Source organism: Felis catus, chromosome D1, assembly GCF_018350175.1.
Source record: "Felis catus isolate Fca126 chromosome D1, F.catus_Fca126_mat1.0, whole genome shotgun sequence".
Lineage (NCBI taxonomy): Eukaryota > Metazoa > Chordata > Mammalia > Carnivora > Felidae > Felis > Felis catus.
Window position 1 is genome coordinate 49,290,683 of NC_058377.1, and position 26,043 is coordinate 49,316,725.

The window sequence follows — 26,043 nt, forward strand, 5'->3', positions numbered from 1 at the left end:
GAGAAACCCTGCTTACTAGGTAAAGGGTTTTACATTGCAGTGATGGAAATATTTTGGAACTAGATAGAGGCAGTGGTTGTAAAACATTGTGAATGTATTAAATAATACTGAATTGCTCACTTTAAAATGCTTAATTTGGGGGTGCCTGGGTGGCTAGGTCAGTTGTGTCTGACTCTTGATTTCAGTTCAGGGCGTGATTTCGTGGTTTGTGTGTTTAAGCCCTGCATCGGCTCCATGCTGACAGTGTGGGACCTGTTTGGAATTCTCTCTCTCCCTCTCTCTCTCTGCTCTTCCTCCCACTTATGTACTCTCTCTCTCTCTCTCTCTCTCAAAATAAATAAATAAATAAATAACTTTAAATTTTTTTTAAATATTAAAAAATAAAATGCTTAATTTTATGTTATGTGAATCTCACCTCAAAAAGATAATTGTTTTTAAAGGAAAGAGGCTAAGTTACAGAAGAAGAAGCTACTAGTTAAAGAATGACTTTCTTGATGATGAGAGCTGAAAACAGGGTCAGGATGACTTGGCAAAATTAATCAAGGGCCCCCAAATTCTCACCACAGTGGTGAGATCAGCTTCTGCAAGGGCTGTGTGGAGTCCAGGGCTCCTCTCGAGAGCCTGGCGGAGCAGGCAGGTGAAGCCCTGAACCCGGAGTCTGAAGTCAGGGCTCCACAGCTTATGAGCCAGCTTGACTTCTCTCGGAGCCTCAGGATCCCTCAGCTGCAAACCCAGAGAACTACCTCCCAGAGCTGTTGTGAGGGTCAGAACAAACAGTAAATAAGAAGGGACTCGTGGCCCACCACAAATACACAATGCTTACTTTTTGGTTCAGGGTTCAAACTCTAACTTCCTCATAGTGTGCCCTTGAACAAGTTATGTAACCTCTCTAAACCTTGTTCTTATCTCTACCTACCTTGCAGGCTTGTTGTGAAGCCTGGCAATAATATGTGCACAGCTTCACACCCTACCTGCTCAGTTCATTGAAGCTAGTATTAAATGGGCAGGGACAGGTCCTGCAGGGAAGGGAAGGAATAAGGGAAAGTGAGCAAAATGAATATTGGGGGTGAAGGTGGGTGTCAGTGGACATGTCACTACCTAGCGCAGGATTGTGGAAACCCAAGGGAAGCATGATCTTTTTTTTTTTTTAATTTTTTTTTTCAACGTTTATTTATTTTTGGGACAGAGAGAGACAGAGCATGAACGGGGGAGGGGTAGAGAGAGAGGGAGACACAGAATCGGAAACAGGCTCCAGGCTCTGAGCCATCATCAGCACAGAGCCCGATGCGGGGCTCGAACTCACGGACCGCGAGATCGTGACCTGGCTGAAGTCGGACGCTTAACCGACTGCGCCACCCAGGCGCCCCATCATGATCTTTATCTACTAGAAATGGCATATGTCCTGCCCCTTCCCTCTCCTAGATCCATAGCAGACATTGCCAATCAACAGTAGTGTTCTTTCCTACTCACCGGGATGTGGCCTTGTACAAGCCAATGCTTTCTTCTGAGCGGTCCATCGAAAAGAGTTGTCATGAAGATGAAACCTATTTGCCACCCCTGTCTTAGAGAGTTTACATACTGAATGAATGAAAAAAGATGTGAAATAGCCTCTTGGAGGATGAGAGGTCATGTGTCCCTAACAGTAGCCATGATTTCACAGTTTGTGCCCTGTGCCCGATGAAAATAAATGGTGGAGGGGACAGTGATGGTGCGACTTCTCTGTACCGTGTGCAGTGCGTTCAGTTCTGATCTCCACTCCTTACTTGCTCTGTGAACTGAGACACAGGTCACTTCAGTCTTCTGAACCTCAGTTTTCCCGTCTGTGAAATAGGAGCAATAATCCCCAACTCATGGAGTTGCTAAGGAGCTCAAATGCATTCATGTATATGAATGGGCTCCCATGAAGAGATAAAGCAATGTATCAGGAGTTCTTTGGAGACGAATGTCCCACTCCATGGTTAGGGAAGGGAGGACATGAGCCACGTGAGGCTTTGGCGAGATTTGCCAACACCAGTGCAGAAATTGGCCCTGAAGATGAGGAGACCCTGAAGTCCTTTTTCCCAGGCAGGTTCCTTTGAGATTCAAGGCAGCCAAGCCATCCCATGAGGAAGGTTTCTCTGATCAGGCACCTTGAGGCTGGAGCTACGGACTCTGCCAGCAAGGGTTTATCTCTGGCCAGGAAAGATCCTGGCTCTCGAAGATCCTCCAGGTTGGTATCTAGGACAAGAGACCTAGGTGAAATGCATGGCCCTGATTCCCAGAAGTCTAGACTAAAGGACTGAGTAAAGAACAGGCAAACACCCTTTCTTTTTAATGACACTCCCCAGCCTAACACCCTTCAGTGAATCCTCCATGGCCACAAAAGGAGTCAAAGAGAGCTTGAGGGCCAGCCCCACCTGTTCCAACCCCAGCCTCTGAATCCCTCTATCCTCAGCCCATTCTCTCCACCAGCCATTCTCTCAAAAGAATCAGACTCTCCCACGTGTACTTCTGGGCTTTTGCAAGTGCTGTTGCTCTTTGCACACTTCATACCACTATCCACCAACTCCACTTAACTAAATAATTTTTTTACTCATCCTTGCAAATGAAAGACTTTTCCCAGGGCTTGCTTCCTGCGTTGGGTAGTATAAGCCTCTCTTACACATCCCCTTGGCACCCTTCTCCTTCATCATAGTATTGACTACAGTTAGGCTGATAGCAATCTGAGGGTAGGACTGTGTCTTATGTCTGGATCCTCATGGCTTAGCACAGTGTCTGATACCATAAATAGTGCTCAATACGGATTAGTTGAAGGAATAAATGAATAATCAATGAGAGACACTGTCAGGTGTGATGTAACATTGCAAAATATAATAATGTTTTACCAATTCTTTTGTTTTCTTTTTCTTTCCTTTTCTTTTCATCTTTCTCTTTGCTGTAATCAGCAGACTTGTATTGGGTGTCATTGTGTCAGTGCCAGCTCCCTAGTACAATCAGGAAAAAAAAGGTCCCAGATTTGTAGGGGATAGAGGATGGTCACTTTCAAGCCGTGAAAGTGTGAAATGAAATATAAAATAGCACACAACTTTTGTGACAATGGGCTCTTCTGACTCAAGGATTCACAAAAACTGTAAAATTAGTTGCAGAAATAAAGACAAAGGATGGTCTTCTGTTCTGTCCACATACTCCCTCTAGTGTCAAAAACTCAGAGTAAACTAGGGAAGGAAAAGGAGCCCATTGGGTCCCATCTGTGTCTCAAATCCTCATTCACCTGCTTTAAAAAATGCATTTGGATTCCTTCAGATCACCTATTCTGAGAGAAAAGGATAATGCAAGGAGTGGTCCAAGCTGCATCTTCTCTCCCTGAGGTCACCAGAGCTACATTCACAGAGCTGGAAGGCTACTGGCCATCTCTTGCAATTACGTCCAGCCTGGGTTCCCAGACCTCTGGGCCTCAGAAGAAAAGTATTGGGGTCCTCAGGAGGGACTTGGAATTTCACAATGCCTGAGGAAATTGTACCATCACTGGAGATGAAACTGAAAACCACCAAAGAAATTGGCAAGTATTTTCGCCTTTAGTTGGACATCATCAGCAAAGTGTTGGATCAGCACTACATATGTCCCACTCACTAATTGGTAGTTATCTATGTCTTAAAATGATAAAAAATAGGAAATTAAGTAATGGCTTCATGTATGAAGTTGGTAAAGAGTGTAAGATAGCTTTAAATTTGGGATTCATAGGAATAAAAACATAATTAACAGTGGTCCTTCACAATGAAAAAGGTAAGACCCACTCCCCTGCTACACTGCTGGCCTCTGAGGTGTGGATAAACTAGGCTGCTCTCTGAGAGAGAGCACTTCTCATGGCCAGGCCATGTCTTCAGACACTGAGAAGAGCAATGATTCATAAGCCTGTACTACTGAATGGCAAAAAGTGTTTCCTGGAAAGGTACTCAAACCAGCTTTTATCAGTTTGGGTTTAAAAACTCAAAATCAGGGCACCTGGGTAGCTCAGTAGGTTAGGCACCTGACTCTTGATTTCAGCTCAGGTCTGCAGAATATCTGTGAGTGATAAAAATGAGTATCTCATTTCGTGTAATAACTTCTCTGAGATGTTTCCAGAGTCCTGTTTCAATATCAACATTTTGTCCTCAAGACTTTCATTTCCTGTTTTTGTTTGGAAATCTCTGAGGTCTAGAGGTACCTGGGCAGTGCAGTCAGCTAAGTGTACAACTTTTGATTTCGACTAAGCTCATGATCTCACAGTTGGTGAGATCGAGCCCTGTGTGGGGCTCTGTGCTGACAGCACGGAGCCTGAGATTTTCTCTCTCCGTCCCCCTTTCCCTCTCCCCTTCTCCTGCTCTTCCATGTGCTCTTTCTCTCTCAAAATAAATAAATAAGCATGTTTTTAAAATAAATGATTTTTTTAAAAAAAAACTTTCCAAATCTCCTGAGAGTCTACTGTACAAACTCACTTCCTCAGTCTTTTTATTCCTGTTTTCAGTTTTATCTCCACCCATCCCATCCAATTTTCCAAATGAATCCTGTGCCCCAGTCTATCAGATCTCCTCACCAAACTATGACTATATTTCGAACATGTATTGGTTCATTCAACGCACGTTTACCGAAGGCTCATTATGAGCCAGGTATGACGCCAGGTGTTGGAGAAAACAGTGACAGATGTGTCTCGGCCATCATGGAGGGTACAAATAGGAAGTGCAGGGGCACGGGCAGGGACACGGGTTCCAACAGGAGTTCCTAACAAAAACACAAAGCCTACATGTGACCGGGGGCACAAAAGAGCTGGCATTTAAACTAGGGTCTGAAGGATAGGAAAGAATTCACCAGGTAAAGAGGAGGAGAAAGTGCTCCAAGATGAGGGAATACCATTTGTAAAAGCCCGAAGTGAGCACTGTTGAGATTACTAAATTATCCTTGTTTACACCAATCCTTTCTCCTAGATCTTATCCCTACAATCTGTGCCTAAGAAAAGCCATTAACACAGGGCTTAAATCTTCTCTCTCCTCGATAACCATGACTGAGAACTATCATCCACAATTGAACTGAAGGATTTCTTCTCTATAACACTTAGATGGCACTAGTCCATCACTGCATTGTGTGGAAGTTATTGGTATACTTGTTCTATTCTCCCAACTAGGTTACAAGTTCTCAGAGAGCAGAAATCTTTGCAAATAGTAGGAACACAAGCAATTGATCAAGCTATGTTTCTTTTAAGTTTTTTTTTTTAATTTATTCTTTATTTCGAGAGAGAGACAGAGAGCGTGTGTATGCACACGACAAGAGAGGAGCAGAGAGAGAGGGAGAGACAGAGGGAGTGAGAGAGTGAAAGAGAGAGAATCCTAAGCAGGCTCTGCAATGTCAGCACAGAGGCTGATGCGGGGCTCAAACTCAGGATCCAGGAAATTGTGACCTGAGCCGGAATCAAGAGTTGGTCACTTAACCGACTGAGCCACCCAGGCGCCCCTGAGCTGTGTTTCTTTGCACTCCTCACAACGTCTAGCCTTAAAGCTAGCTGGCACTCAGAGATTTCTGTGAGTGAAACTGAAAAAATGAAAATTGTCTTCAAGTCTAGAAAGGCAGTGATTGTTAAGAACTGTGAAGGGTCTGAGATCTTACCCTATTTGCAAATAACAAGTTAGCCAGCCACAATTTCATGAATGCTGACGGAAGACACGAGACTCCTTGGCCAGAGACAGGATGTAATTACTTAAGGCATGGCCAGCGGCCTGAGCCTCGGCATATTACACAGCTCCCCCAGCCCCCACTCCCATGGTGGTGACATACACAGGCCCAGGCGTGTGCCTGAGTGTGCACTACATCACAGAGAGGAACTCCGAGCAGAAAAACCCAAATCTTTTATAATAGGCAGTAAGCATGGGACGTTTTGCTCCAGAAGGACACTGAATTTCCCAAGGCTCCTCATTATACAAAATTCTTTAAAAAGAGAGTCCATAGCAAAAGGCAGGGAGGGCCTCTGTGTGCAAGACATGCAGAAATGTGAGAGACTCACGGAGAATTACTTCCCAATATTGAGTAAAGTCAACAGGCATTATTAATAAAAGTAGCTCTTGCTTATTGGGTGTTTATATGCGCCAGGCACTGTGCTAATTATTTTCCATGCATTACGTCTTTTATTCCTGCCAACAAACTTATGAGGAAATATTAACAAATCTATGTGAAAATATTTTTATAAATTAAGGCTTTCAGCATACAAATGGAAAGCAACAATAGAGAGTTTGGAAACACACACAGGTACATCAGGGAGGTCTCAGGGAGTGGTTAGATCTGTTAGCTGAATACTATCTGGACTCTCGCTCTATCTGCTATTCCTGCTTCTACTTCTGTGCACTTCTCCTGCCCACTGTCAGAGTGTGGCTGTCCCAGCTCCCAAATTCAATTGCTGTAGTGCCAACCAGCTTCAGAAGATGATTAAGAATTCCTGACTCGGCTTGCTCGTTCCATGAAAGAGAATGATTGGTGCAGCTTTGGTCACGTGACTAATCAAAACTTCATTTCTGTCGTGGAGTTTTACAGTAATGTAAATAATAACCAATAAATATTAATGTATAAAGAGGTGTAGCTTTCTTCGTAATCATTACTTTAGGTAATTAAAAATATTGTGGTCCCACTTACTGGTCTTTATCCTCCAGTAGTCTGTAAGCTCCTCCAGAACAGTAATCATCATAACATTAGGCAGAATTACAGTCATATTGGATATATATATACATGATGTGCATATATGTATACATATACATACATATATGTATAAATATACACATGTGTATATTTCATAACTTTGATGTATGTGTGTATATATAAAGAATTTTTTTTAAATAATGATATCATACTGATGAGGTTTTGGGGTGATGGTGGGGGCTCGGGAGCCGGTGACCAAGAAAGAATTCTTGAAGACATCTTTGGTGCAAAAAAGTGATTTTATTAACGCACAGAACACGACCCGTGGGCAGAAAGAGCTACGTAGGTGCTGTGAAGAATGGCTGGTTTTACACTATGGAGTTGGGAAGGTAAAGTCAAAAGGGAGGCCTCCAGAGGGACTTTGATATGCTAAAGATGACTCCTAAGATACCCGAAAACTTGCCATTGTCAAGCTAAGATTGTTGTCCCTCTAGTAAGGCACTAACATTAAGACAGTAGGGGGTTCCTGGAGAAATATTATACTCTGTATTTGAGAATTTAATTTTACCTGCCATTTCCTTCTTGCCTTTGTTTCCCATATCACTATGGAGGGGTGATGTTGGGGCTCCAGGAAACAGTCTACAGGCTTCTGGAGATTAGCAGAATAGATAAGATTGCCTTTTTCTTGCAAGTTACTAAGATATTTGTAAACTGATGGAGACCCATGGTCTGTATGACTGTGATCTCTATCAATTGGCCATTTGTTTTCTTTCCTTTCCTTTGTCCTTGGTCAGCCAGAAGTGCCTGAGGAATATCACACACATCCCACCTTGGGGGTGGGAGGGGGGATGCTAGCTTGCACTTTGTCCTTAGCCCGCCCCATGCTCCCTCATCTATAGTGACGCTCATAGAATATTCCATGATTCTATAATATTCCCATTTGTATAATAATTCCAATTATATGACTGTATACTATTCCAATTTGGAACATTTGTGCAAGTTGCTGAATCACCTTAAATATTTAAATTATTTCTAAAGTTTTACTATTATAAATAACATTCCAGGGTTTTAATTCTTAAAAATCTTAGCTACAGTTACGGTTATTTTTTCTCAGAACAGATTGTTAGAAGTGAACCTCTGGCTATTCATTTTTATTAGAATTTCATATATATTATTAAATTGCTTTCTAAAGGTACTAACATTCTTGCCAGCAGTGTAAGTGACCCGATGTAATTGCATATTTGCTGGCATCAATACTTTTTTTAATTTTAATCAGTAAAACTGGTATATCTTTATGTTTGCTTTTTCATTTAACTGGTGAGATTAAACTGAGTTTTGTTTTGTTTTGTTTTTCAATTTTTAAATAACCATTTATATTCCCTCTCCATAAATTGCCTGTTAAAGCCCTTGCTGGCAGGAATCAAGTGCTGTTCTTTAATGTGCCTCAGTGCTTACAATGGTGCTTGTTATGCAACTGATGCTGACAAAGCTTTGAAAACAAATAGCTAGAAAAATCTTAGAGTAACTGTTTACTTCCTTGTGAGAATAATTAAGCCACTAAAACCCAACCATTGTGTACCACTTTAGAATTTACGAAGAACATATCAACATATTTGAACCCCAGAATTACTGTGTGTTGTTATTTTTAACATTTTTTCCGTGTGGAACAAAGTCTGAGGTAACAGGTCTCAGAGGGTAAGTGATGAAAAGCAGCACCGCTCTGGAAACGGAGAAATTGTTTCCCTCAAGACCGGAACTAAACTAACTGCAGTTCGTCCTCCTGTACACAAGAGGGCAAAGGAGTAAGCCATGAAGCAGCAAGAATGAGCACCTCGCTGGACTACGTTTCCCAGGTTTCTGCGCGATTCCCCGGAATACTCAGCGGATGAGGATTTCAGGTCCAAGGTTGCTGGGCGGTAGGGTGTTACGCAATTTCGCACTCAGGGGCGTAATGGCCTCTGGGTTTTCCCGGGCGACTTCCGCTGTTGAGCTGTACCTCATTGCTAGAAAACGGGCGCCAGAAGGTTCTCAGACAAGGTCCCGCTTTCTTAGAGTGGTAACGTCGTGCGCCGGTTGGGAAAGGGCGGTGGAAGGAGCGGAGCCTCTGTGAACCATGCTCGCGAACTGTGGGTCCGTCTGTAAAGAGGTACCGAGGTTAGAATCTGCGCTGGGAAGGACTTTTGCTGCAGGCCAAAAACTACACTTCCCAGAATCCTCGTGGTGCCAGAACTACGTTGCCCGAAAGCCTGAGCGTGATTCAGCCAGCCTCTCACCTCCACCCGCCAGCCTGAAAACAGGAAATGTGGAGTCGCAGTGTTTGGCGGCTCCTGTGCTCTGACGGCCGTGCCGGCCGCCGGGTTTCCATCCTCGGCGGGCGTTTCTCGCCGGCCCCGAGGAGAGGTGAGACGAAACGGCTTGGTGTCGATGCCTGCGTGCTATTTGGGGATATTGCGGGTGGTTCGTGCCTGCTCCGGCGAGCGGTAGACAAGAGTGCCGCGCCCCTCCCAGTGCCTGGTGCTGGTGACCCCGCCGCTGCATCTCGCCAGCTTAGATTGGGGCGGGAGGGGCTAGGACTGAGTAGAGAACCGCTTCTCCTCTTTTGAGAGCGAGCCCGTGAAAGCCTGGGGCTCCCACCTGGCTCCACCACTAGAGTCCCTCGGGCTTTTCTTTCTCAGCGCTTGGTTCCTTTTTATTATCAAATGAGGCTGGCAATCCTCGCCCTCTCCGAGGTCTGTCTGGAGTAATCTGTGTTCTGAGAGTTCTGGTTTCTTTCATTGTTTGTTCAGACTTAAGCTGTTACTTGGGTGCTGTCTCGGACCCAGGTTTTTGGTAGACACAGCATGCATTTCAGGTCAGGCCAGCTGTACCTCGCTGTTATTTCCAGTACTCGGCAATCACATTGTAGCCTTTCAAAGCAAAACGTGAATACTGGAACCTGCAAGTGTTGAACTTGTTAGCACCCCTGTTAGCATTGTGTCCTAAAGGACAACCTGACTTGAGAGGTTGAAAGATGATTCCAGAGTCTCCCCGCACTCTTTAAAAACTCTTTAAGGTTGTCCGCGGAATGGGCACTTGGGACTAACCTTAGCATTCTCTGTTCCCCTTCTTAAATCTTCAGTGCCATGAGAAATGAGCCACCCTGTACCCACTATACTTTGTTCCATTTTGCTAATTGCTTCATTTTACTCACACAGTAAGATTGCAGTGGTTGATCTTGGATCTGTGAGACCGCTGCTTAGCTGCCAGTGTCTGTCACAAGGTATTTGGTTATATATATATACATATGTATATATATATACGTATATATATATATACACACACACATATACACTAAATGTGTTTAGCATACATACACATTATGATGGACTAATTTGAAAATCTTGACCTTGACCCACAGAGGGATCTCCTTTATTAATTTCTTTTTTAAAGATGAATAAGAGAAGGCATGGGAGGGTGATGCAGTTTGTCTAAGTTTTAATAGTGCTGGATTCCTAGGTCATTACTACTTCCCAAACTAGGCAGAACAGAAATCCTGGGGGTACTTTTTAAAAATACATAATTTTAAGTCCCACTCCAGAATAACTGAGTCAATCTTCAGGGGTGGAGCCCAGGGATCTCTGTGTTACTTAATTCTGGTAATTCTGATGTAGCTAGCAAAGCACATGTCATCTGACCAGCATATAGAAATAATGTATTAGTAACCAGCTGTGTCACTGAAGTGTTGCAACTCTGAATGTTAGTAAGTTAATATAAAACTTGTAGCTTAGATTTAATGAGACATCATTTTACTTGTGTTATCAAAAGTAAAATCTGGCCTTTTCTGGCAGTCTTGGTGCAAGGTAGGCCAGAGTGCTAATCCAAGATATACAACTTAGTAGCTTTGTGATGCTGGTTAAGTCTTTAAACTGTGAGTTTTTTCTCAGTCTTAAGAAAACTACAAGATAGATATGAAAGAATCGGAAGAAATAAGAATGAAAGGAAGGGCTTGGGGTTTTGTACAATTGCATACGTTTTGGGAACTTTTAAGGTATTAAGGACCTGTTATCCCACCCTGAGCTAAGAACAGTGATTCTGGTTATTTGTCTCCTCTACCTATTAATGTGCTTTCAAAGACTTACTCTTAAAAGTGCTTATGAGTTGAAGTACTTGTGACACCCTACTATGGATATCAAATGGCTTTTCCATTTCCTTATTGCCTCTAAAGAAGAGTGCTCTCTAAAGTCCTACTGCAAAGGAGGGGGTCAGCACCCACCTCTTAGGATTGTGAAGACTTAACCAAAGATTACATGACTATTTGAGTACACCAAAGGAATGAATGGTCCACAGATCCTTCTGAATTCTCTGCCCTCCTCATCCCCATAGTAAATAGTGCCCAAGGTAGGAACAGCAAAGGTAATTCACACATTGGTGAATTTTGCTCATCCTGTTCCTCCTGCCTGGATAACTCCTCTTTAAGATTTACTACCATTAGTATCTTTTCCAGATAGCCATTCTTAACCCTTTATTCTCATTGAGGGCCAAATGTCTCTTCCCTGTATTCCCTTATGGATATACCTTGATAGCACATGATTTAAAACCACAGCCTTTATCTTCATTGTACCCATAACACCTAGCACAGTTCCCTTTCAATGAGCAGCTTTCTACAGAACACTCAGAATTGTATTAGGCATTGGGGATTCAGTGATGAGCAATAACAGGTGTGGTTCTTGCCCACAGGGATTTCATAGTCTAATGCAGTGGTCAGCAAAGTTTTTCTGTAATGAGCCAGGTTACATTTTAGACATTGTGGGCAATACGGTCACTTGCGACTACTCTTGTCATGTTAACATGAAAACCACCGTTGATAATACGTAAATCAATGAGCATGGCTGGGTTGCAGTAAAGCTATTTAGAAAAACAGGTGGTGGTGGTGACCTGCAGGCTGTAGTTTGCTGATGTGATTCCTGACCTAGTGGGAAAGGTAAGCAGTTAACAGTCATTTAAATGTGTAATTCATGAGGTGTGGCAAAACAGTGTTCTAGGATCCTGTGAACAAGCAACACCTGACGTAAAAGAGTCTGGGCAGGCTTTCTGGAGGAGGAGACATTCAAACTGAACTCAGAAGGATAAACATGAGCAGGCAAAGAAAAGGAGAGCTTTCTTAAGTTATTCAGAGAATTAAAGAGTTAAAAGAATCCTTAAGAGCAGAGAGCCAAAGAGGGGAGACAGGAGACTGCAGCTGCACCCTGCAGATTGTGGCTGTGTTAGGTATTTGGTGTCTCTCCCATATTCAGTAGGAAGCTGCCTTTTGTGAAAGGCATTCAAATGTTTGTTGACTGAAATCAGAGGAATTGTGCACTAACCTGCCTAGCTCTGAGACCATAACATCTCAGGCAGTTACTTAGCACTTCTGAGCCTGTTTTCCTCATCCATAACATGAGAATTTTAAGGATAAGTATTAGGTGTGAAAGCAGTATCATGTCATATAAATATTACCCTCTCTCCTCCCCCACCAAGTAAACCTTGAATAAAATACTAAACTTCTAATCAAGGAGAGATAACTTCAGGTACTAATCAATCCTAATACAATTGTTACTGGAAATATTGCTGAAACCTGCCCCTCTTTTTCCTCCAATTTTTTCTTTTCCTCCTCAGGTCTAATATTGACACACAGGCACATTGCTGAACTCTTCTAGATGGCACTCAAAGCCAAAAAGATTGCTGACTGCTGTGCTAATATGTGTGTGTATGTGTTCAAAATTGATCCACTTTTACATCTGATTCCCATTATCTCTAAACAATTTATCTGAGTATTTAAATAAATTGATCTAAAGGACTGGCCATCACTTTTTCATCATTTGAATTTAGAGTTTATATTTAGATAGATACTGTTTTTAAACCTATCTTTCCTGCCCACTTACTAGTCCACAAAGTCAGCAAAGACATCAGTTATGTCTGGTTTTCTCATCATCCTCTGTACCTGGTGCTCAAGTTTCTGTTGGCTGGAAGGATATTGCTGGAAGGATATAGGAAAGAATTGCATTTTCCCTACAGTACCTACCAGAAAAGCAATACTTGAGGTTGCAGCTGTGTCTTTTTTTTTTTTTTAATTTTTTTTTCAACGTGTATTTATTTTTGGGACAGAGAGAGAAAGAGCATGAACGGGGGAGGGGCAGAGAGAGAGGGACACACAGAATCGGAAACAGGCTCCAGGCTCTGAGCCATCAGCCCAGAGCCTGACACGGGGCTGGAACTCACGGACCGCGAGATCGTGACCTGGCTGAAGTCGGACGCTTAACCGACTGCGCTACCCAGGCGCCCCCAGCTGTGTCTTTTTAAGTACCTACGTATATTAAGTGGTTTGAGATAAAAAAGAGAGACAGCATAGGGTGACAGAGCCTGAGCTTTGGAGTCAGAAGACCTGAGTCTGAATTCACTAATGACTCTGTGACTGGAGGTAAAATGCTTTACCTTAGGTTCACTTACCTTATCTAAAATGGATAATGCCACCTTGCCTTTGTAGTATATAAAACATCTAGTACAGTACCTTGTGTTCAATTAATAATTATACTAATTAGCTGTTATTTTACTTAATATATAGTAATAGTAATGAAGTTGAATGTAAACAGAGTTCTTGCTGAAAGAGAATACTTTTTAATGAAATTCACCAGCAATATATGGAAAAGGACCATACTGTGTCTAGGTTAAAAATTGGGAATTTATTGAAATGGTACTTTTATTTCAAAGATAAGAAATTTGCTAGGGCTTTTGTGTTGCCTCTAGTAAATACTCCAGGATTTAAAATCAGATTCATTGATTGATTCAACAAAATATTGTGACCCAATTATTTGCCGAGTACCGTTCTAGGTACCGAAGATACAGTGATGAAAAACACAAAGTGTCCTAGAGCTTGTACTCTGGTTCAGAGAGACGAACAAGACGAGTTCAGATTAGAACTGAGGACTGTGATGGAAATAAGCTGGATATGTAGGAGAGTGGGAGTTCAAAAAGCTACTTTATGTGAGGATGTGGGTATAAATAATTGTCATAGCTCTGTGAAAGACGTCTTAGCACCTAGGAGAGTTGGATGGTTTCCACTCTTCCAGTAATGAGAGACATGACAGTGATATCCAAAGCTTTTGATGTATATTACATTACAACTTTTTACTGACTCTTAACAAATAAAACATCATACTGAAAGAAGGAAAGGAAGCATTTATTGAATGTTTGCCGTGTACAGAGTACTTTTAGACACTTTTCAGATAAAAGAGTCCAAGGCTCAGAGGAACCCGTTTTCTTCCTTGAAATTACAGAATTCCTAAGCAGAAGAGCTAGAACTGTATTGTAAATAGATGAGAGAAATGCTTGAGAAGCTAAAGTGGCACACTTGTGTTAGTTCCTACAAGGAAAAAACCCTGTCTTCTCTTTTCAGACTTTTTCACCACCACAACCAAGGAAGGATATGATATGAGGCGAGTGGACCTAACTCCTTTAGAACAAAGGAAATTAACGTTTGATACCCATGCACTCGTTCAGGATTTGGAAACTCATGGTAAGAAACGGATAACTCTTAAAAGAATTTAACAACAGTCATAGTAAATTACCTAGTCAAGACAGTATAATTATTATGGACAATTAAGAATCAGTTGAAATACAAGTGCTATCCATACAGTGGAATATTTTAGTCATGAAAATGGTATTGCTTGAAGAATATTTACTGATAATGAGAAATACTCAAGATAGAGAACTAACACATAACATTACATATGCAGTATGATTTCAATTATGTAGAAAAAAACTGCAGAGTTTCTAGGCTGATACTAAAGTTCATGTGTAAGTACAAGGACTGCTTAGGAATAGCAAAAAAGAAAAAGGAACAAGCACAAAAAATAACCAGTTGTCAAAACAATAATTTAAATTGTGTGATAATACAGGAATAGAAAAGTTGATAAATGGGGCACCTAGGTGACTCAGTCAGTTAAGTGTCCAGCTTCAGCTCAGGTTATGATCTCACAGTTCATGAGTTCAAGCCCCATGTCAGGCTCACTGCTGTCAGCACAGAGCCTGCTTTGGATCTTCTGTCCCCCTCTGTCTCTGCCCCTTCCCTGCTCATGCACATGCTGTCACTCTCTCTCTCAAAATTAAATACACTGTAAAAAATAAAAAATAAGAAAAGTTGATTAATAAAATAGAGTTGTATTCAGATAGGTAAACATAGATATTTTTAGCTAACAATAAGGCATTACAAATTAGGGAAAGGAAAAGCTATTTAATAAATTGATAAGATACATGACTAGCCATTTGAAAAAATAAATTCCAGGTTGATTAAAAGTCAAATGTATGGGTTACCTGGGTGGCTCAGTCAGTTGAGCATCCGACTTCGGCTCGGGTCATGATCTCGCGGTCCATGAGTTGGAGCCCCATGTCGGGCTGTGTGCTGACAGCTCAGAGCCTGGAGCTTGCTTTGGATTCTGTGTCTCCCTTTCTCTCCGTCCCTCCCCCACTCATGCGCGCGCTCTCTCTCTCTCTCTCTCTCTCTCTCTCTCTCTCTCTCTCTCTCTCTCTCGCTGTCTCTCTGTCAAAAATAAATAAACATTAAAAAAAAAAGTCAAATGTAAAAATATGAGGGAAAAGTTAAAAAAAAAGCTAGAATACTTTAAGACTTTTAGATTGAGGAAACAAGACATAAAACTCAAAAGCAGTGAACTAAAGACTGACGTGTGACTACTGAAATATTTAAATCTGTATATCAAAGGGTGTCATCTGTAAAGTTAGAAATATTAGGGATAGACATAATAATGAGCCTATTGCTTTAATACACAAAATTCATATGAACCAATAAGGAAATGTTCAGTATCTTATAGGAAAATGGGTAAAGGCCATAAATAGCACACAGAAAAATATAAATAGGCAATAAATATATGTAAGGTGCTTAACTTAGGAAATGCAAATTTTAAGTATAAATAACAATGCTATGACATTTCATTTTTTAATGCCAATTAAAAACTGAAAAAAAAAAACTAGCAGTATCCAGTGTTGATATAAATATGGGGAAATGGATCAGTGGGAATTAAAACTGCAGAATGCTTTTAGAGAGTAATTTAGCATAATCTGAAATTTTTTATTGTAACCATTTTTTAAAAAGTAAAAAATTTAAGGGTGCCTGCGTGACTCAGTCGGTTAAGCCTCTGGCTTTGGATCAGGTCATGATCTCACGGTTTGTGAGTTTGAGCCCCGCGTTGGGCTCTGTGCTGACACTTCAGAGCCTGGAGCCTGCTTCAGATTTCTGTGTCTCTCTCTCTCTCTCTGCCCCTTCCCCACTCATGCTCTATCTCTCCCTCTTTCAAAAATAAACAAATATTTTTTTAAAAAGTAAAAAATTTAAATGATGAGGAAAGTTATTCTAGCTGTCTATGTTGATACGGATATCATTTTTTAAAAATATAAACATACGTTGGGCGTCTGGGTGGCTCAGTCGGTACACGTCCCACTTCGGCTCAGGTTGTGATCTCGCAGTCTGTGAGTTGGAGCCCCACGTTGGGCTCTGTGCTGATGGCTCTGTGCTGACGGCTCCGAGCCTGGAGCCTGTTTTAGATTCTGTGTCTCCCTCCCTCTCTGACCTTCCCCTGTTCATGCTCTGTCTCTCTCTCTCAAAAATAAATAAACGTTAAAAAAAATTAAAAATATATATATATATGTATACACACATATGTATTTGCTCTCTACAGGATTTGACAAAGCACAAGCAGAAACAATTGTATCAGCATTAACCACTTTATCAAATGTCAGCCTGGATAGTATCTATAAGGAGATGGTCACTCGAGCTCAACAGGTAATATTTTCATTATTATCAATTGTGACCATTTCATTAGACAATCTTTTTCATATGGCATCTCTGTCAACCCACCCACCTGCCAAACATACCTGCATCTTTCTCTCTACAAAGGGACCAAAGAACAAAAGCAAAACTCTTCAGTAAAGTTAGTATCTAAAGAGATTGAGGAGTTATAAGAGTCATAATAAAATTATGGTCACACAGAGAATGAAATTTTGTCAAAGCTTTCGTTGTGTGAGATAATTATATATTATTTGAGGTGGTGGTAGGTGATGAGTGAAACAACTTCTTCCCCACAGAATACCTACCACAGTAGAAAAGCTAACCTATTAGATAAAAACATTTAACTGCAGTCAGGTGTATGTTCTGGTTAACTTTCACAAACGGAAGAGACTTAATTAAACATGGCTGGAAAGGATTTCATTAAGATGCTTTAAATTTGAATACACAAATTCTTAAAGTCAGATAATGCCGTTTACTAAGAACTTACAGTGAGAGATGCACAGGGCTGTGGATTTCTCACATATTATCTTATGTAATCCCTCTAACAACCTTGCAAAGTAGATAGAATTATTCTACTTTGCCACTGAGGAGAGAATCAGATTAATTTTTTACAGTTGTCATTGTGGTGCTGTGGAGAAAAAGAATAATTTTATATAAAACATAGAATAAGCTAAATGAGCTTGACTGTGGAATATAATTGATAAAACTCATAATCGTGAATTAATCACTATGATTAAAAATGTTTACTTTCTGTAATTTTATACACACACACACACATGTATATTTTCTTTCCCTTGGACTTGACAAATACTTCATTTTTACTTAGGAATTAAGATTTTCCTTCTTTTTTTATTCCTCCTCTCCCAAGTGATGCACTGTTAATACAACATTGCATTAGTTTCTAATGTACAAAGTAGTGATACACCAATTCTATACATTACTCAGTGCTCCCCCATGATACATGTAGTCACTATCTCTCACTATACAGTTTTTTTAATAAGAGTCTGTTTCTTGGTTTGTGTCTCTCTTTTTTTACCTTTGCCTATTTGTTTCTTAAATTCCACATCTGAGTGAAATCATAAGGTATTTGTCTTTCTCTAACTATTTTACTTAGCATTGTAGTCTCTGCCTCCCTCCATGTTATTGCAAATGGCATGGTTTCATTCTTTTTTTTGGCTGAATAATATTCTATTGTGTATATATACCACATCTATATCCATTCATCATTCGATGAGCACTTGAGCTGCTTCCATAATTTGACTATTGTATATAATACTGCAATAAACATAGGGGTGTATGCATCCCTTTGAGTAAGTGTTTTTGTTTGTTTTTTAATGTTTGTTTATTTTTGAGAGACAAAGTGTGAGCAAGGGAGGGGCAGAGAGAGGAAGACACAGTAGCCAAAGCAGGCTCTGGGCTCTGAGCTGTCAGCACAGAGCCTGATGTGGGGTCGAACTCACAAACCATGAGACCATGATCTGAGCCAAAGTTGGATGCTTAACCAGCTGAGCCACCCAGGTGCCCCTTGAATAAGTGTTTTTGGGGGCACCTGGGTGGCGCAGTCGGTTAAGCGTCCGACTTCATCCAGGTCACGATCTCGCGGTCCGAGAGTTCGAGCCCCGCGTCAGGCTCTGGGCTGATGGCTCAGAGCCTGGAGCCTGTTTCCGATTCTGTGTCTCCCTCTCTCTCTGCCCCTCCCCCATTCATGCTTTGTCTCTCTCTGTCCCAAAAATAAATAAACGTTGAAAAAAAAAAAAAAGAATAAGTGTTTTTGTATCTTTTGAGTTAAATACCCAATAGTGCAATTACTAGATTATAGGCTGTTTTTCATTTTTTGAGGACCTCCCTACTGTTTTTTATAGTGGCTACACCAGTTTGCATTCCCACCAACAGTGCAGGAGAGTTCTTTTTCTCCACACCCTCGCCAACATGTGTTGTTTCTTCTATTGTTGATTTTAGCCATTCTGACAAGTATGTGAGGCGAAATCTCATTGTAGTTTTAATTTGCATTTCCCTAACAAGGACTGATGCTGATTGAGCATCTTTTCATGTGTCTGTTAGCCATCTGTATATCTACTTTGGAGAAATGTCTGTTCATGTCTTCTGCCCATTTTTTAATTGGATTATTTGTTTTCTTGGTGTTGAGTTGTGTAAATTCTTTATATATTTTGGAAACTAAGCTGTTATCAGATGTGTCATTTGTAAGTATCTTCTCCCATTTCATAGGTTGCCTTTTAGTTTTGTTGATTGTTTCCTTTGTGCTGCAGAAGCTTTTTATTTTTATGTACTCCCAGTAGTTGTTTTTTTTTTTTTTATTTCCCTTGCCTTGGAAGACATATCTAGAAAAATGTTGCTACTGCTAATGTCAGAGAAATTACTGCCTGTGCTGTCTTACAGGACTTTTCAGTTTCAGGTCTCATATTTATGTGGTTAACTCATTTTGAGTTTATTTTTGGTATGGTGTAGGAAAGTGGTCCACTTTCCTTATTTTGCAAGTAGCTTTCCGGTTTTCCCAGCACCATTTGTTGAAGAGGCTGTCTTTTTCCCATTGCATATTCTTTTCCTCTTGTGTGAAAGATTAATTGACCATATAATTGTGGGTTTATTTCTGGGCTTTCTATTCTGTTCTATTTTGGGGACAATACCATACTGCTTTGATTACTACAGCTTTGTAATATAACTTGAAGTCCAGAATTGTGATACCTCCAGTTCTGTTTTTCTTTTTCAAAACTGCTATGACCGTTCGAGGTCTTTTGTCATTCCATACAAATTTTAAGGTGGTTTGTTCTAGTTCTGTGAAAAATGCTGTTAGTATTTTGATAGGATTACATTAAATCTGTAGATTGCTTTGGGTAGTATAGACATTTTAACAGTATTTGTTCTTCCAGTCCATGAGCATGGAATATCTTTGCATTTCTTAGTGTTGTCTTCAGTTTCTTTTATCATTGTTTTGGAGTTTTCATAGTACAGGTCTTTTACCTTCTTGATTAAAGTTATTTCTAGGTATTTTATTATATTTGGTGCAATTGTAAGTGGGATTATTTCTCTTTCTACTGTTTCATTATTAGTGTATAGAGTGCAACAGATTTCTATACATTGATTTTGTATCCTATAATTTTACTGAATTCATTTATCAGTTCTAGTGGGTTTTGGTGGAATCTTTAGGGTTTTCTATATATAGTATCATGTCATGTACAAATAGGGAAAGTTTTCCTTCATGTCATGTACAAATAGGGAAAGTTTTCCTTCTACCTTACTGATTTGGATGCCTTTTATTTCTTTTTGTTGTCTGATTGCTGTGATTAGAGCTTCCAGTACTGTGTTGAATAAAACTGGTGAGAGTAGACATTCTTGTCTTGTTCCTGACCTTTGGGGAAGAGCTCTCAATTTTTCTCCATTGTGTATGAAGTTGGCTGTGGGTTTGTCATAAAGGCCCTTATTATGTTCTCTCTAAACCTATTTTGTTGGGGCACCTGGGTGGCTCAGTCGGTTAAGCATCCAACTCATGATTTCAGGTAAGGTCATGATCCCACAGTTGTGAGACAGAGCCCCACGTCAGCAACAGAGCCCACTTAAGATTCTCTTTGCCTCTGCCTCTCCCCTGCTTGCACTCTCTAAACAAACAAACCTACTTTTTTAACGGTTTTCATCATGAATGGATGTTGTACCATCTTGAATGCTTTTTCTGCATCTATCAAAATGATCATATGGTCTTTATCCTTTTTTTTATTATTAATGTGATGTTTCATGTTGATTGATTTGCAAATATTGAACCAGCCTTGCATCCTGGGAATCAATCCCACTTGATTGTGGTCAGTGATATTTTTAATATGTTGTTGGATTCAGTTTGCTAATATTTTTGTTGAGGGTTTTTGTATCTATGTTCATCAGAGATACTGGCCTCTAGTTCTCTTTATTTATGATATCTTTATCTAGTTTTAGTTATCAGTGTAATGCTAGCCTCCTAGAATGAATCTGGAAGTTTTCCTCCCTCTTCTGTTTTTTGGAATAGTTTAAGAAGAGTAGATATTAATTCTCCTTTAAATGTTTGGTAGAATTCACCTGTGAAGCCATCTGGTGCTAGATTTTTGTTGGGAGTTTTTGCTTACTGATTCAATTTCATTACTGGTAATTGGTCTGTTCAGATTTTCTATTCCTGCTTCAGTTTTGGGTGATGATTTGTTTCTAGGAATTTATCCATTTGTTGTAGGTTGTCCAGTTTGTTGGCATATAATTTTTCACAATATTCTCTTACATTTGTTTTATTTCTGTGGGTTAATTTTCTTCTTTCACTGGTGATTTTGTTTATTTCAGTCTTTTTATTTTAATGAGTCTGGCTAGAGGCTTATCAGTTTTGTTGATCTTTTCAAAGAACCAACTATTGGTTTCATTGATCTCTTTCATTAGGGTTTTTTGTTTTGGTTTGGTTTTTTTTTGTTTGTTTTTTAGATTCTTTGTCATTTATTTCTGCTCTAATCTTTATTTCCTTCCTTCTGCTGGTTTTAGGTTTTGTTCTTTTTCTAGCTGCGTTAGGTATGAGGTTAGGTTGCTTATTTGAGATTTTTCTTGCTTTATGAGGTAGGTCTATATTGCTATAAACTACCTTCTTAACACCATTTTTCCTGCATCCCAAAGATTTTGGACCTTTGTGTTTTCATTTACATTCGTTTCCATATAATTTTTTATTTCATCTTTGATTTCTAGGTTTATCAATTCATTGTTTAGTAGCATGTTATTTAACCTCTGTGTATTTGTGCTCTTTCCATATTTTTTTCTTGTGGTTGATTTCTAGTTTCGTGGCATTGTAGTCCGAAAAGATACATAGAATGACTTTGATTTTTTTTTTAATTTGTTGAGACTTGTTGTGTGGCCTAATATGTGATCTCTTCTAGAAAATGTTCATGTGCACTTGAAAAGAATGTGTATTCTTCTATTTTAAGGTTGAACGTTCTGAATATATCTGTTAAATCCATCTGGTCCACTATGTCATTCAAAGCCACTGTTTTCTTGTTGATTTTCTGTATGGATGATCTGACCATTGATGTAAGTGGGGTGAAGTGGGGTGTTAAAGTCCCTTACTGTTATTTTATTACTACTGATTAGTTCCTATGTGTTTGTTGTTAACTGTTTTATGTATTTGGGTGCCACCATGTTGGGTCCATATTTACAGTTATTATATTTTCTTGTTGGATAGTCCCTTTTATTACAATATTGTGTTCTTCTTTGTTTCTTATTACCATCTTTGTTTTAAATTCTATTTGGTCCAGTATAAATGTTGCTACTTCAGCATTCTTTTGATATCCTTTACATGGTAAATGTTTCTTTGTCCCTCACTTTCAATCTGCAGGTGTCTTTAGATCTGAAACAAGTCTTGTGTAGGCAACATATAAATGGGTCTTTTCTATCCACTTTGTCACCCCATATCTTTTGATTGGAGCATTTAGTTCATTTACATTTAAAGTAATTATTGATGGGGCGCCTGGGTGGCGCAGTCGGTTAAGCGTCCGACTTCAGCCAGGTCACGATCTCACGGTCCGTGAGTTCGAGCCCCGCGTCGGACTCTGGGCTGATGGCTCAGAGCCTGGAGCCTGTTTCCCATTCTGTGTCTCCCTCTCTCTCTGCCCCTCCCCCGTTCATGCTCTGTCTCTCTCTGTCCCACAAATAAATAAATGTTGAAAAAAAAAATTAAAAAAAAAAATAAAGTAATTATTGATAAATGTGTATTTATTGACATTTTGTTACTTTTCTGTGGTTGTTTTTTGTACTTTTTCTCTTATCCTCTTCTTGTTCTCTTTCACAGTTTGCTGGCTTTCTTTAGTGGTAAAGTTGAACTCCCTCCTCTTTAGTCTTTACATATCTGTTACTGGTTTTGATTTCTTTGTATACCATTAGGTTTGCATATAACATCTCCATGTGAAGTTGATGGTCTCATAAGCTTGAACCCATTCTTTACACCCCCGCCCACCCACATTTTATGTATTGATGTCCTATTTTGCATCCTTTTATTTTGTGATTTCCTTGACTGATTTTTACTGATACACTGATTTTCACTTCTTTTGTGTTTCCTGCTTTTTATACAGCCCTTCATTTAGTCCCCTTTAATAATTCTTGTAGGGCTGGGTTAGTGGTTGTTCACTCCTTTACTTTTTCTTTTTTTTTTTTTTTTTTTGAGAAACCATGTCTCCTATTCTAAATGATTGCCTTGCTGGATAGAATATTCGTGGATGCAGACTTTTTTCTTTTCAGCACTTTGAACATATCATGCCACTCCCTTCTGGACTGTAAAGTTTCTGCTGAAAAATGCACTGATAGCCTTATGGGGTTTCCTATTTATGTAACTGTCTTTTACTGTGTTTAAATTTTTTTTTTAACTTTTTTAATTTTTTTGAGAGAGGGATCATGCACACATGAGCACAGGAGAGGAACAGAGAGAGAAGAAGATAGAATCTCAATCTCCATACTCCATGCAGAGCCTGATGCAGGGCTCAGTCCCATAGCCCTGAGGTCATGACCTGAGCTGAAATCAAGAATCAGACACTTAACTGAATGAACCACCCAGGCATCCCTAAAATTCTTTATCACTACTTTTTGTTGTTTTAATTACTATGTGTATTTTTGTGCACCTTCTTTGGTTAATATTGTTGGGGGTTCCCTGTGCCTCCTGGATCTGGATATCTGTTTCCTTCCCAGATTAGGGAAGTTTTGAACTATTATTTCTTAAGATTAATTTTCTACCCCCTTTTCTCTGTTCGTCCTCTGGGATCCCTGTATTGTGAACATTAATTACACTTGTTGGAGTCACTGAGATCCCTAAGTCTGTTCTCATTTTGCATTTTTTTTTTTTTTTTTTTTTTTTTTTTTTTTTGTCTCTTATATTTGCTCAGCCTGATTACTCTCTCTTACTCTGTTTTCCAGGTCATGAATTCATTCTTCTAATTCCTCTAGCCTGCTATTTAGCCTGTCAAGTGTATTTTTGTTTTAAATTTATTGTTCTCTTCATTCCTGAGTGGCTCTTTTTTGTCTTTAAGGGTCTTACAGAATGTCCTCCACTCTTCTCAAATCCCATGAGTATCTTTATGGTCATTACTTTAAATTCTCTATCAGGCACATTATTTATCTCTGTTTTACTTAAGTCTCTTGCTGTGATTTTGTCCTTTTCTTTAATTTGGTTTGGTCTCTTCACTTTACCTAACTCTGTCTGTTTCTGTGTGTTAGGAAATTCAGCTACATCTGCTCTTGAGAGTAGTTGGTGGGATGCTCACTCTTAACAAGTTGGCTGGTCCTCTTTTATGCAGCTGCTGTAGGTACTGGAGTTGGCTTAAGGACATTCCACAAAGCACATGTGGGTGAGTGATGCAGTTTTAACAAGGTGCACACATCCCCCACAGGTGGTCGGAACACATTGTTGGCAAGGTTTGTGCTAGTCTTCTGGGGGAGAGGACCTTTAGCAGCTGGATTGAGGCAGGTTTAGCTGGAGAAGGTTGGGGTGGTGCAGTGTAAGCAAATTAGGCAGTGAATGCCCACAGGTGCTGGTTCCCACCAGTGGAAGGGTGATTGTGCTGGGGTTGGTGGAGGGAAATGGTACATGCCAGCTCCTTTTTCCCTGGAGATGTCCCTTAAGGAACTCTGAGATTACTAACTCTCCTTCTCAAATGCTCTCATTTTTCAAACTGCTGCCAGTTTTTTTATTGTGTGTGTTTAGGGTTTTTTTGTTTTGTTTTGTTTTTTAAAACAAACTGATGCCTCTAAGCTGTATCTCCTGGGCTTTTTGGGGGCTATCTATTTAAGTGTCTCTTTAAGTGTGGGACTCAGCGTTCTGCTGCTCTCAGGGATTTTTAAAGTTGTAGGCTTTAAGTCCTCCTGGTTAAGAAATCACCAAATCTAGCCCCTCTCATTTTCAAAGCCAAATCCTGTGGAGATTCGTCTTCCCTGTGTAGGTTCCCTGATGTGATATTCTGTTTCTCACCCCTCTCTGCACCTCACAGCTCCCTTCCTCTGGCAGCCAGACCCATGGGGTTCAGCTCCCCACAATTTCTGTGCCTTTCTACCCTCTTTGATGTGGCTTCTTCTCTACAGTTACTTGTGGAGTTTGTTCTGCTAATCTTGGGTCATTTTCTGGGTTATTTGCATTGATGTGAGTGTCACCAAGTTGTATTCATGGGACAAGGAAAATTTAAAGGCTGCCTGTCCTGCCATCTTCCTCAAAAGTCCAAGCTATTGACATTTTTTATAATATTCTTAAATTAGATTTTTAAGTTTACCTATAACCAGTGAATTAAAATTGTGGCTTAAGGAAGTTTTATGCTGGCAATACCATTTAATCCTACATTCAAAGTGCTAAATTTTGGTGTTTTTATGATTAGTGTGTGAAATTAACATCTCATTTCGTCATTGAGCCTAATCCAATTGTTGACCCCACCCCCACCCCAAAGATGTCATGAAAGATGGGTTTGAGGCTCAGGGCCTTGTACTTGATCACTGCAGAAAGACTATACTGTTAAGTACACTCAATCCAAAAATTCAGTTATATTCTGAATTCACATAAAAACTGAATTATAGGGTTTTTTGGTGTTTTTTTTTTTTTTTTTTGGTGGAGTTTAGGGCTTTGGGTTCTATGTATAGTATCATGTCATCTGTAGACAGTGAGCATTGTACTTCTTCCTTACCAATTTCTATGCCTTTTATTTCTTTTTCTTGCCCAATAGCTGTGGCTAGAACTTCTAGTACTATGTTGAATAAAATTGGTGAGAGTGGGCACCTTCATCTTGTTCCTGATATTAGAGGAAGAGCTCTCTGTTTTTCACTATTGAGTATGACATTAGCTGTCGGTTTCTCATATGTGGCTTTTATTATGTTGAGTTATATTCCCTCTGCACCCACTCTTTTGAGAATATTTACATGAATGGATGTTGTATTTTATCAAATACTTATTTTGCATCTATTAAGATGACCATATGGTTTTTACCCTTCCTATTGTTAATGTGATGTACCACACCAATTGGTTTATGAACACTGAACCATCCTTGCATCCCTAGAATAAATCCAACTTGATGGTGGTAAATGATCCTTTTAATGTATTGTTCAGTTCAAAGTTTGGTAATATTTGTTGAGAATTTTGTATCTGTGTTTATCAGAGATGGGCCTGTAGTCTTTTTTTTTTTTTTTTTGTAAAGTCTGTTTAGTTTTGGTATCAGTGTAATGCTGGCCTCATAGAATGAATTTGGACGTTTTCTGTCATCTATTTTTTGGAATATTTTGAGAAGATCTGTTAACTCTTCCTTAAATGTTTAGTAGAATTCACCTGTGAATTTGTCTAGTTCTGGACTTTTGTTCATTGGGAGGTTTTTTTTGATTATGTGTTCAGTGTCATTACTAGTTCAGATTTTCTGTTTCTTCCTGGTTTAGTTTTGAAAGTTTGTATCAGTTTCTAGGAATTTATCTATTTCTTCTAGGTTGTCCACTTTGCTGGCATGTAACTTTCTGCAGTATTCTGTTATATGCTTTTCTATTTCTGTGGTGTCAGTTGTTACTTCTGTTTCATCTGATTTTGTGTCCTTTATTTTATTTGCAATGAATCTGGATAAAAGCTT

General features: G+C 39.7%; 1 protein-coding gene and 1 long non-coding RNA gene across 3 annotated transcripts in view; one reads left to right on the top strand and one right to left on the bottom strand.

Moving 5' to 3' along the window:
• Window positions 1–8,553: 8,553 nt before the first annotated feature.
• The window catches only part of CCDC90B (coiled-coil domain containing 90B), a 49,542-nt gene continuing 32,052 nt past the window's right edge, over window positions 8,554–26,043 (top strand). Inside the window, exons 1-3 of one of the 2 annotated variants that reach the window (XM_045038672.1) lie at window positions 8,554–9,036; window positions 14,048–14,167; window positions 16,344–16,447. In XM_045038672.1, coding sequence (XP_044894607.1) covers window positions 8,937–9,036; window positions 14,048–14,167; window positions 16,344–16,447 — 324 coding nt within the window. In that variant the 5' untranslated portion in view covers window positions 8,554–8,936. The remainder of the gene's footprint in view (window positions 9,037–14,047; window positions 14,168–16,343; window positions 16,448–26,043) is intronic. The other variant, XM_003992677.6, reaches the window with a different exon arrangement.
• The window catches only part of LOC123380461, a 33,599-nt gene continuing 22,696 nt past the window's right edge, over window positions 15,141–26,043 (bottom strand). Inside the window, exon 4 of the long non-coding RNA XR_006586259.1 lies at window positions 15,141–15,190. This is a non-coding gene — a long non-coding RNA (uncharacterized LOC123380461). The remainder of the gene's footprint in view (window positions 15,191–26,043) is intronic.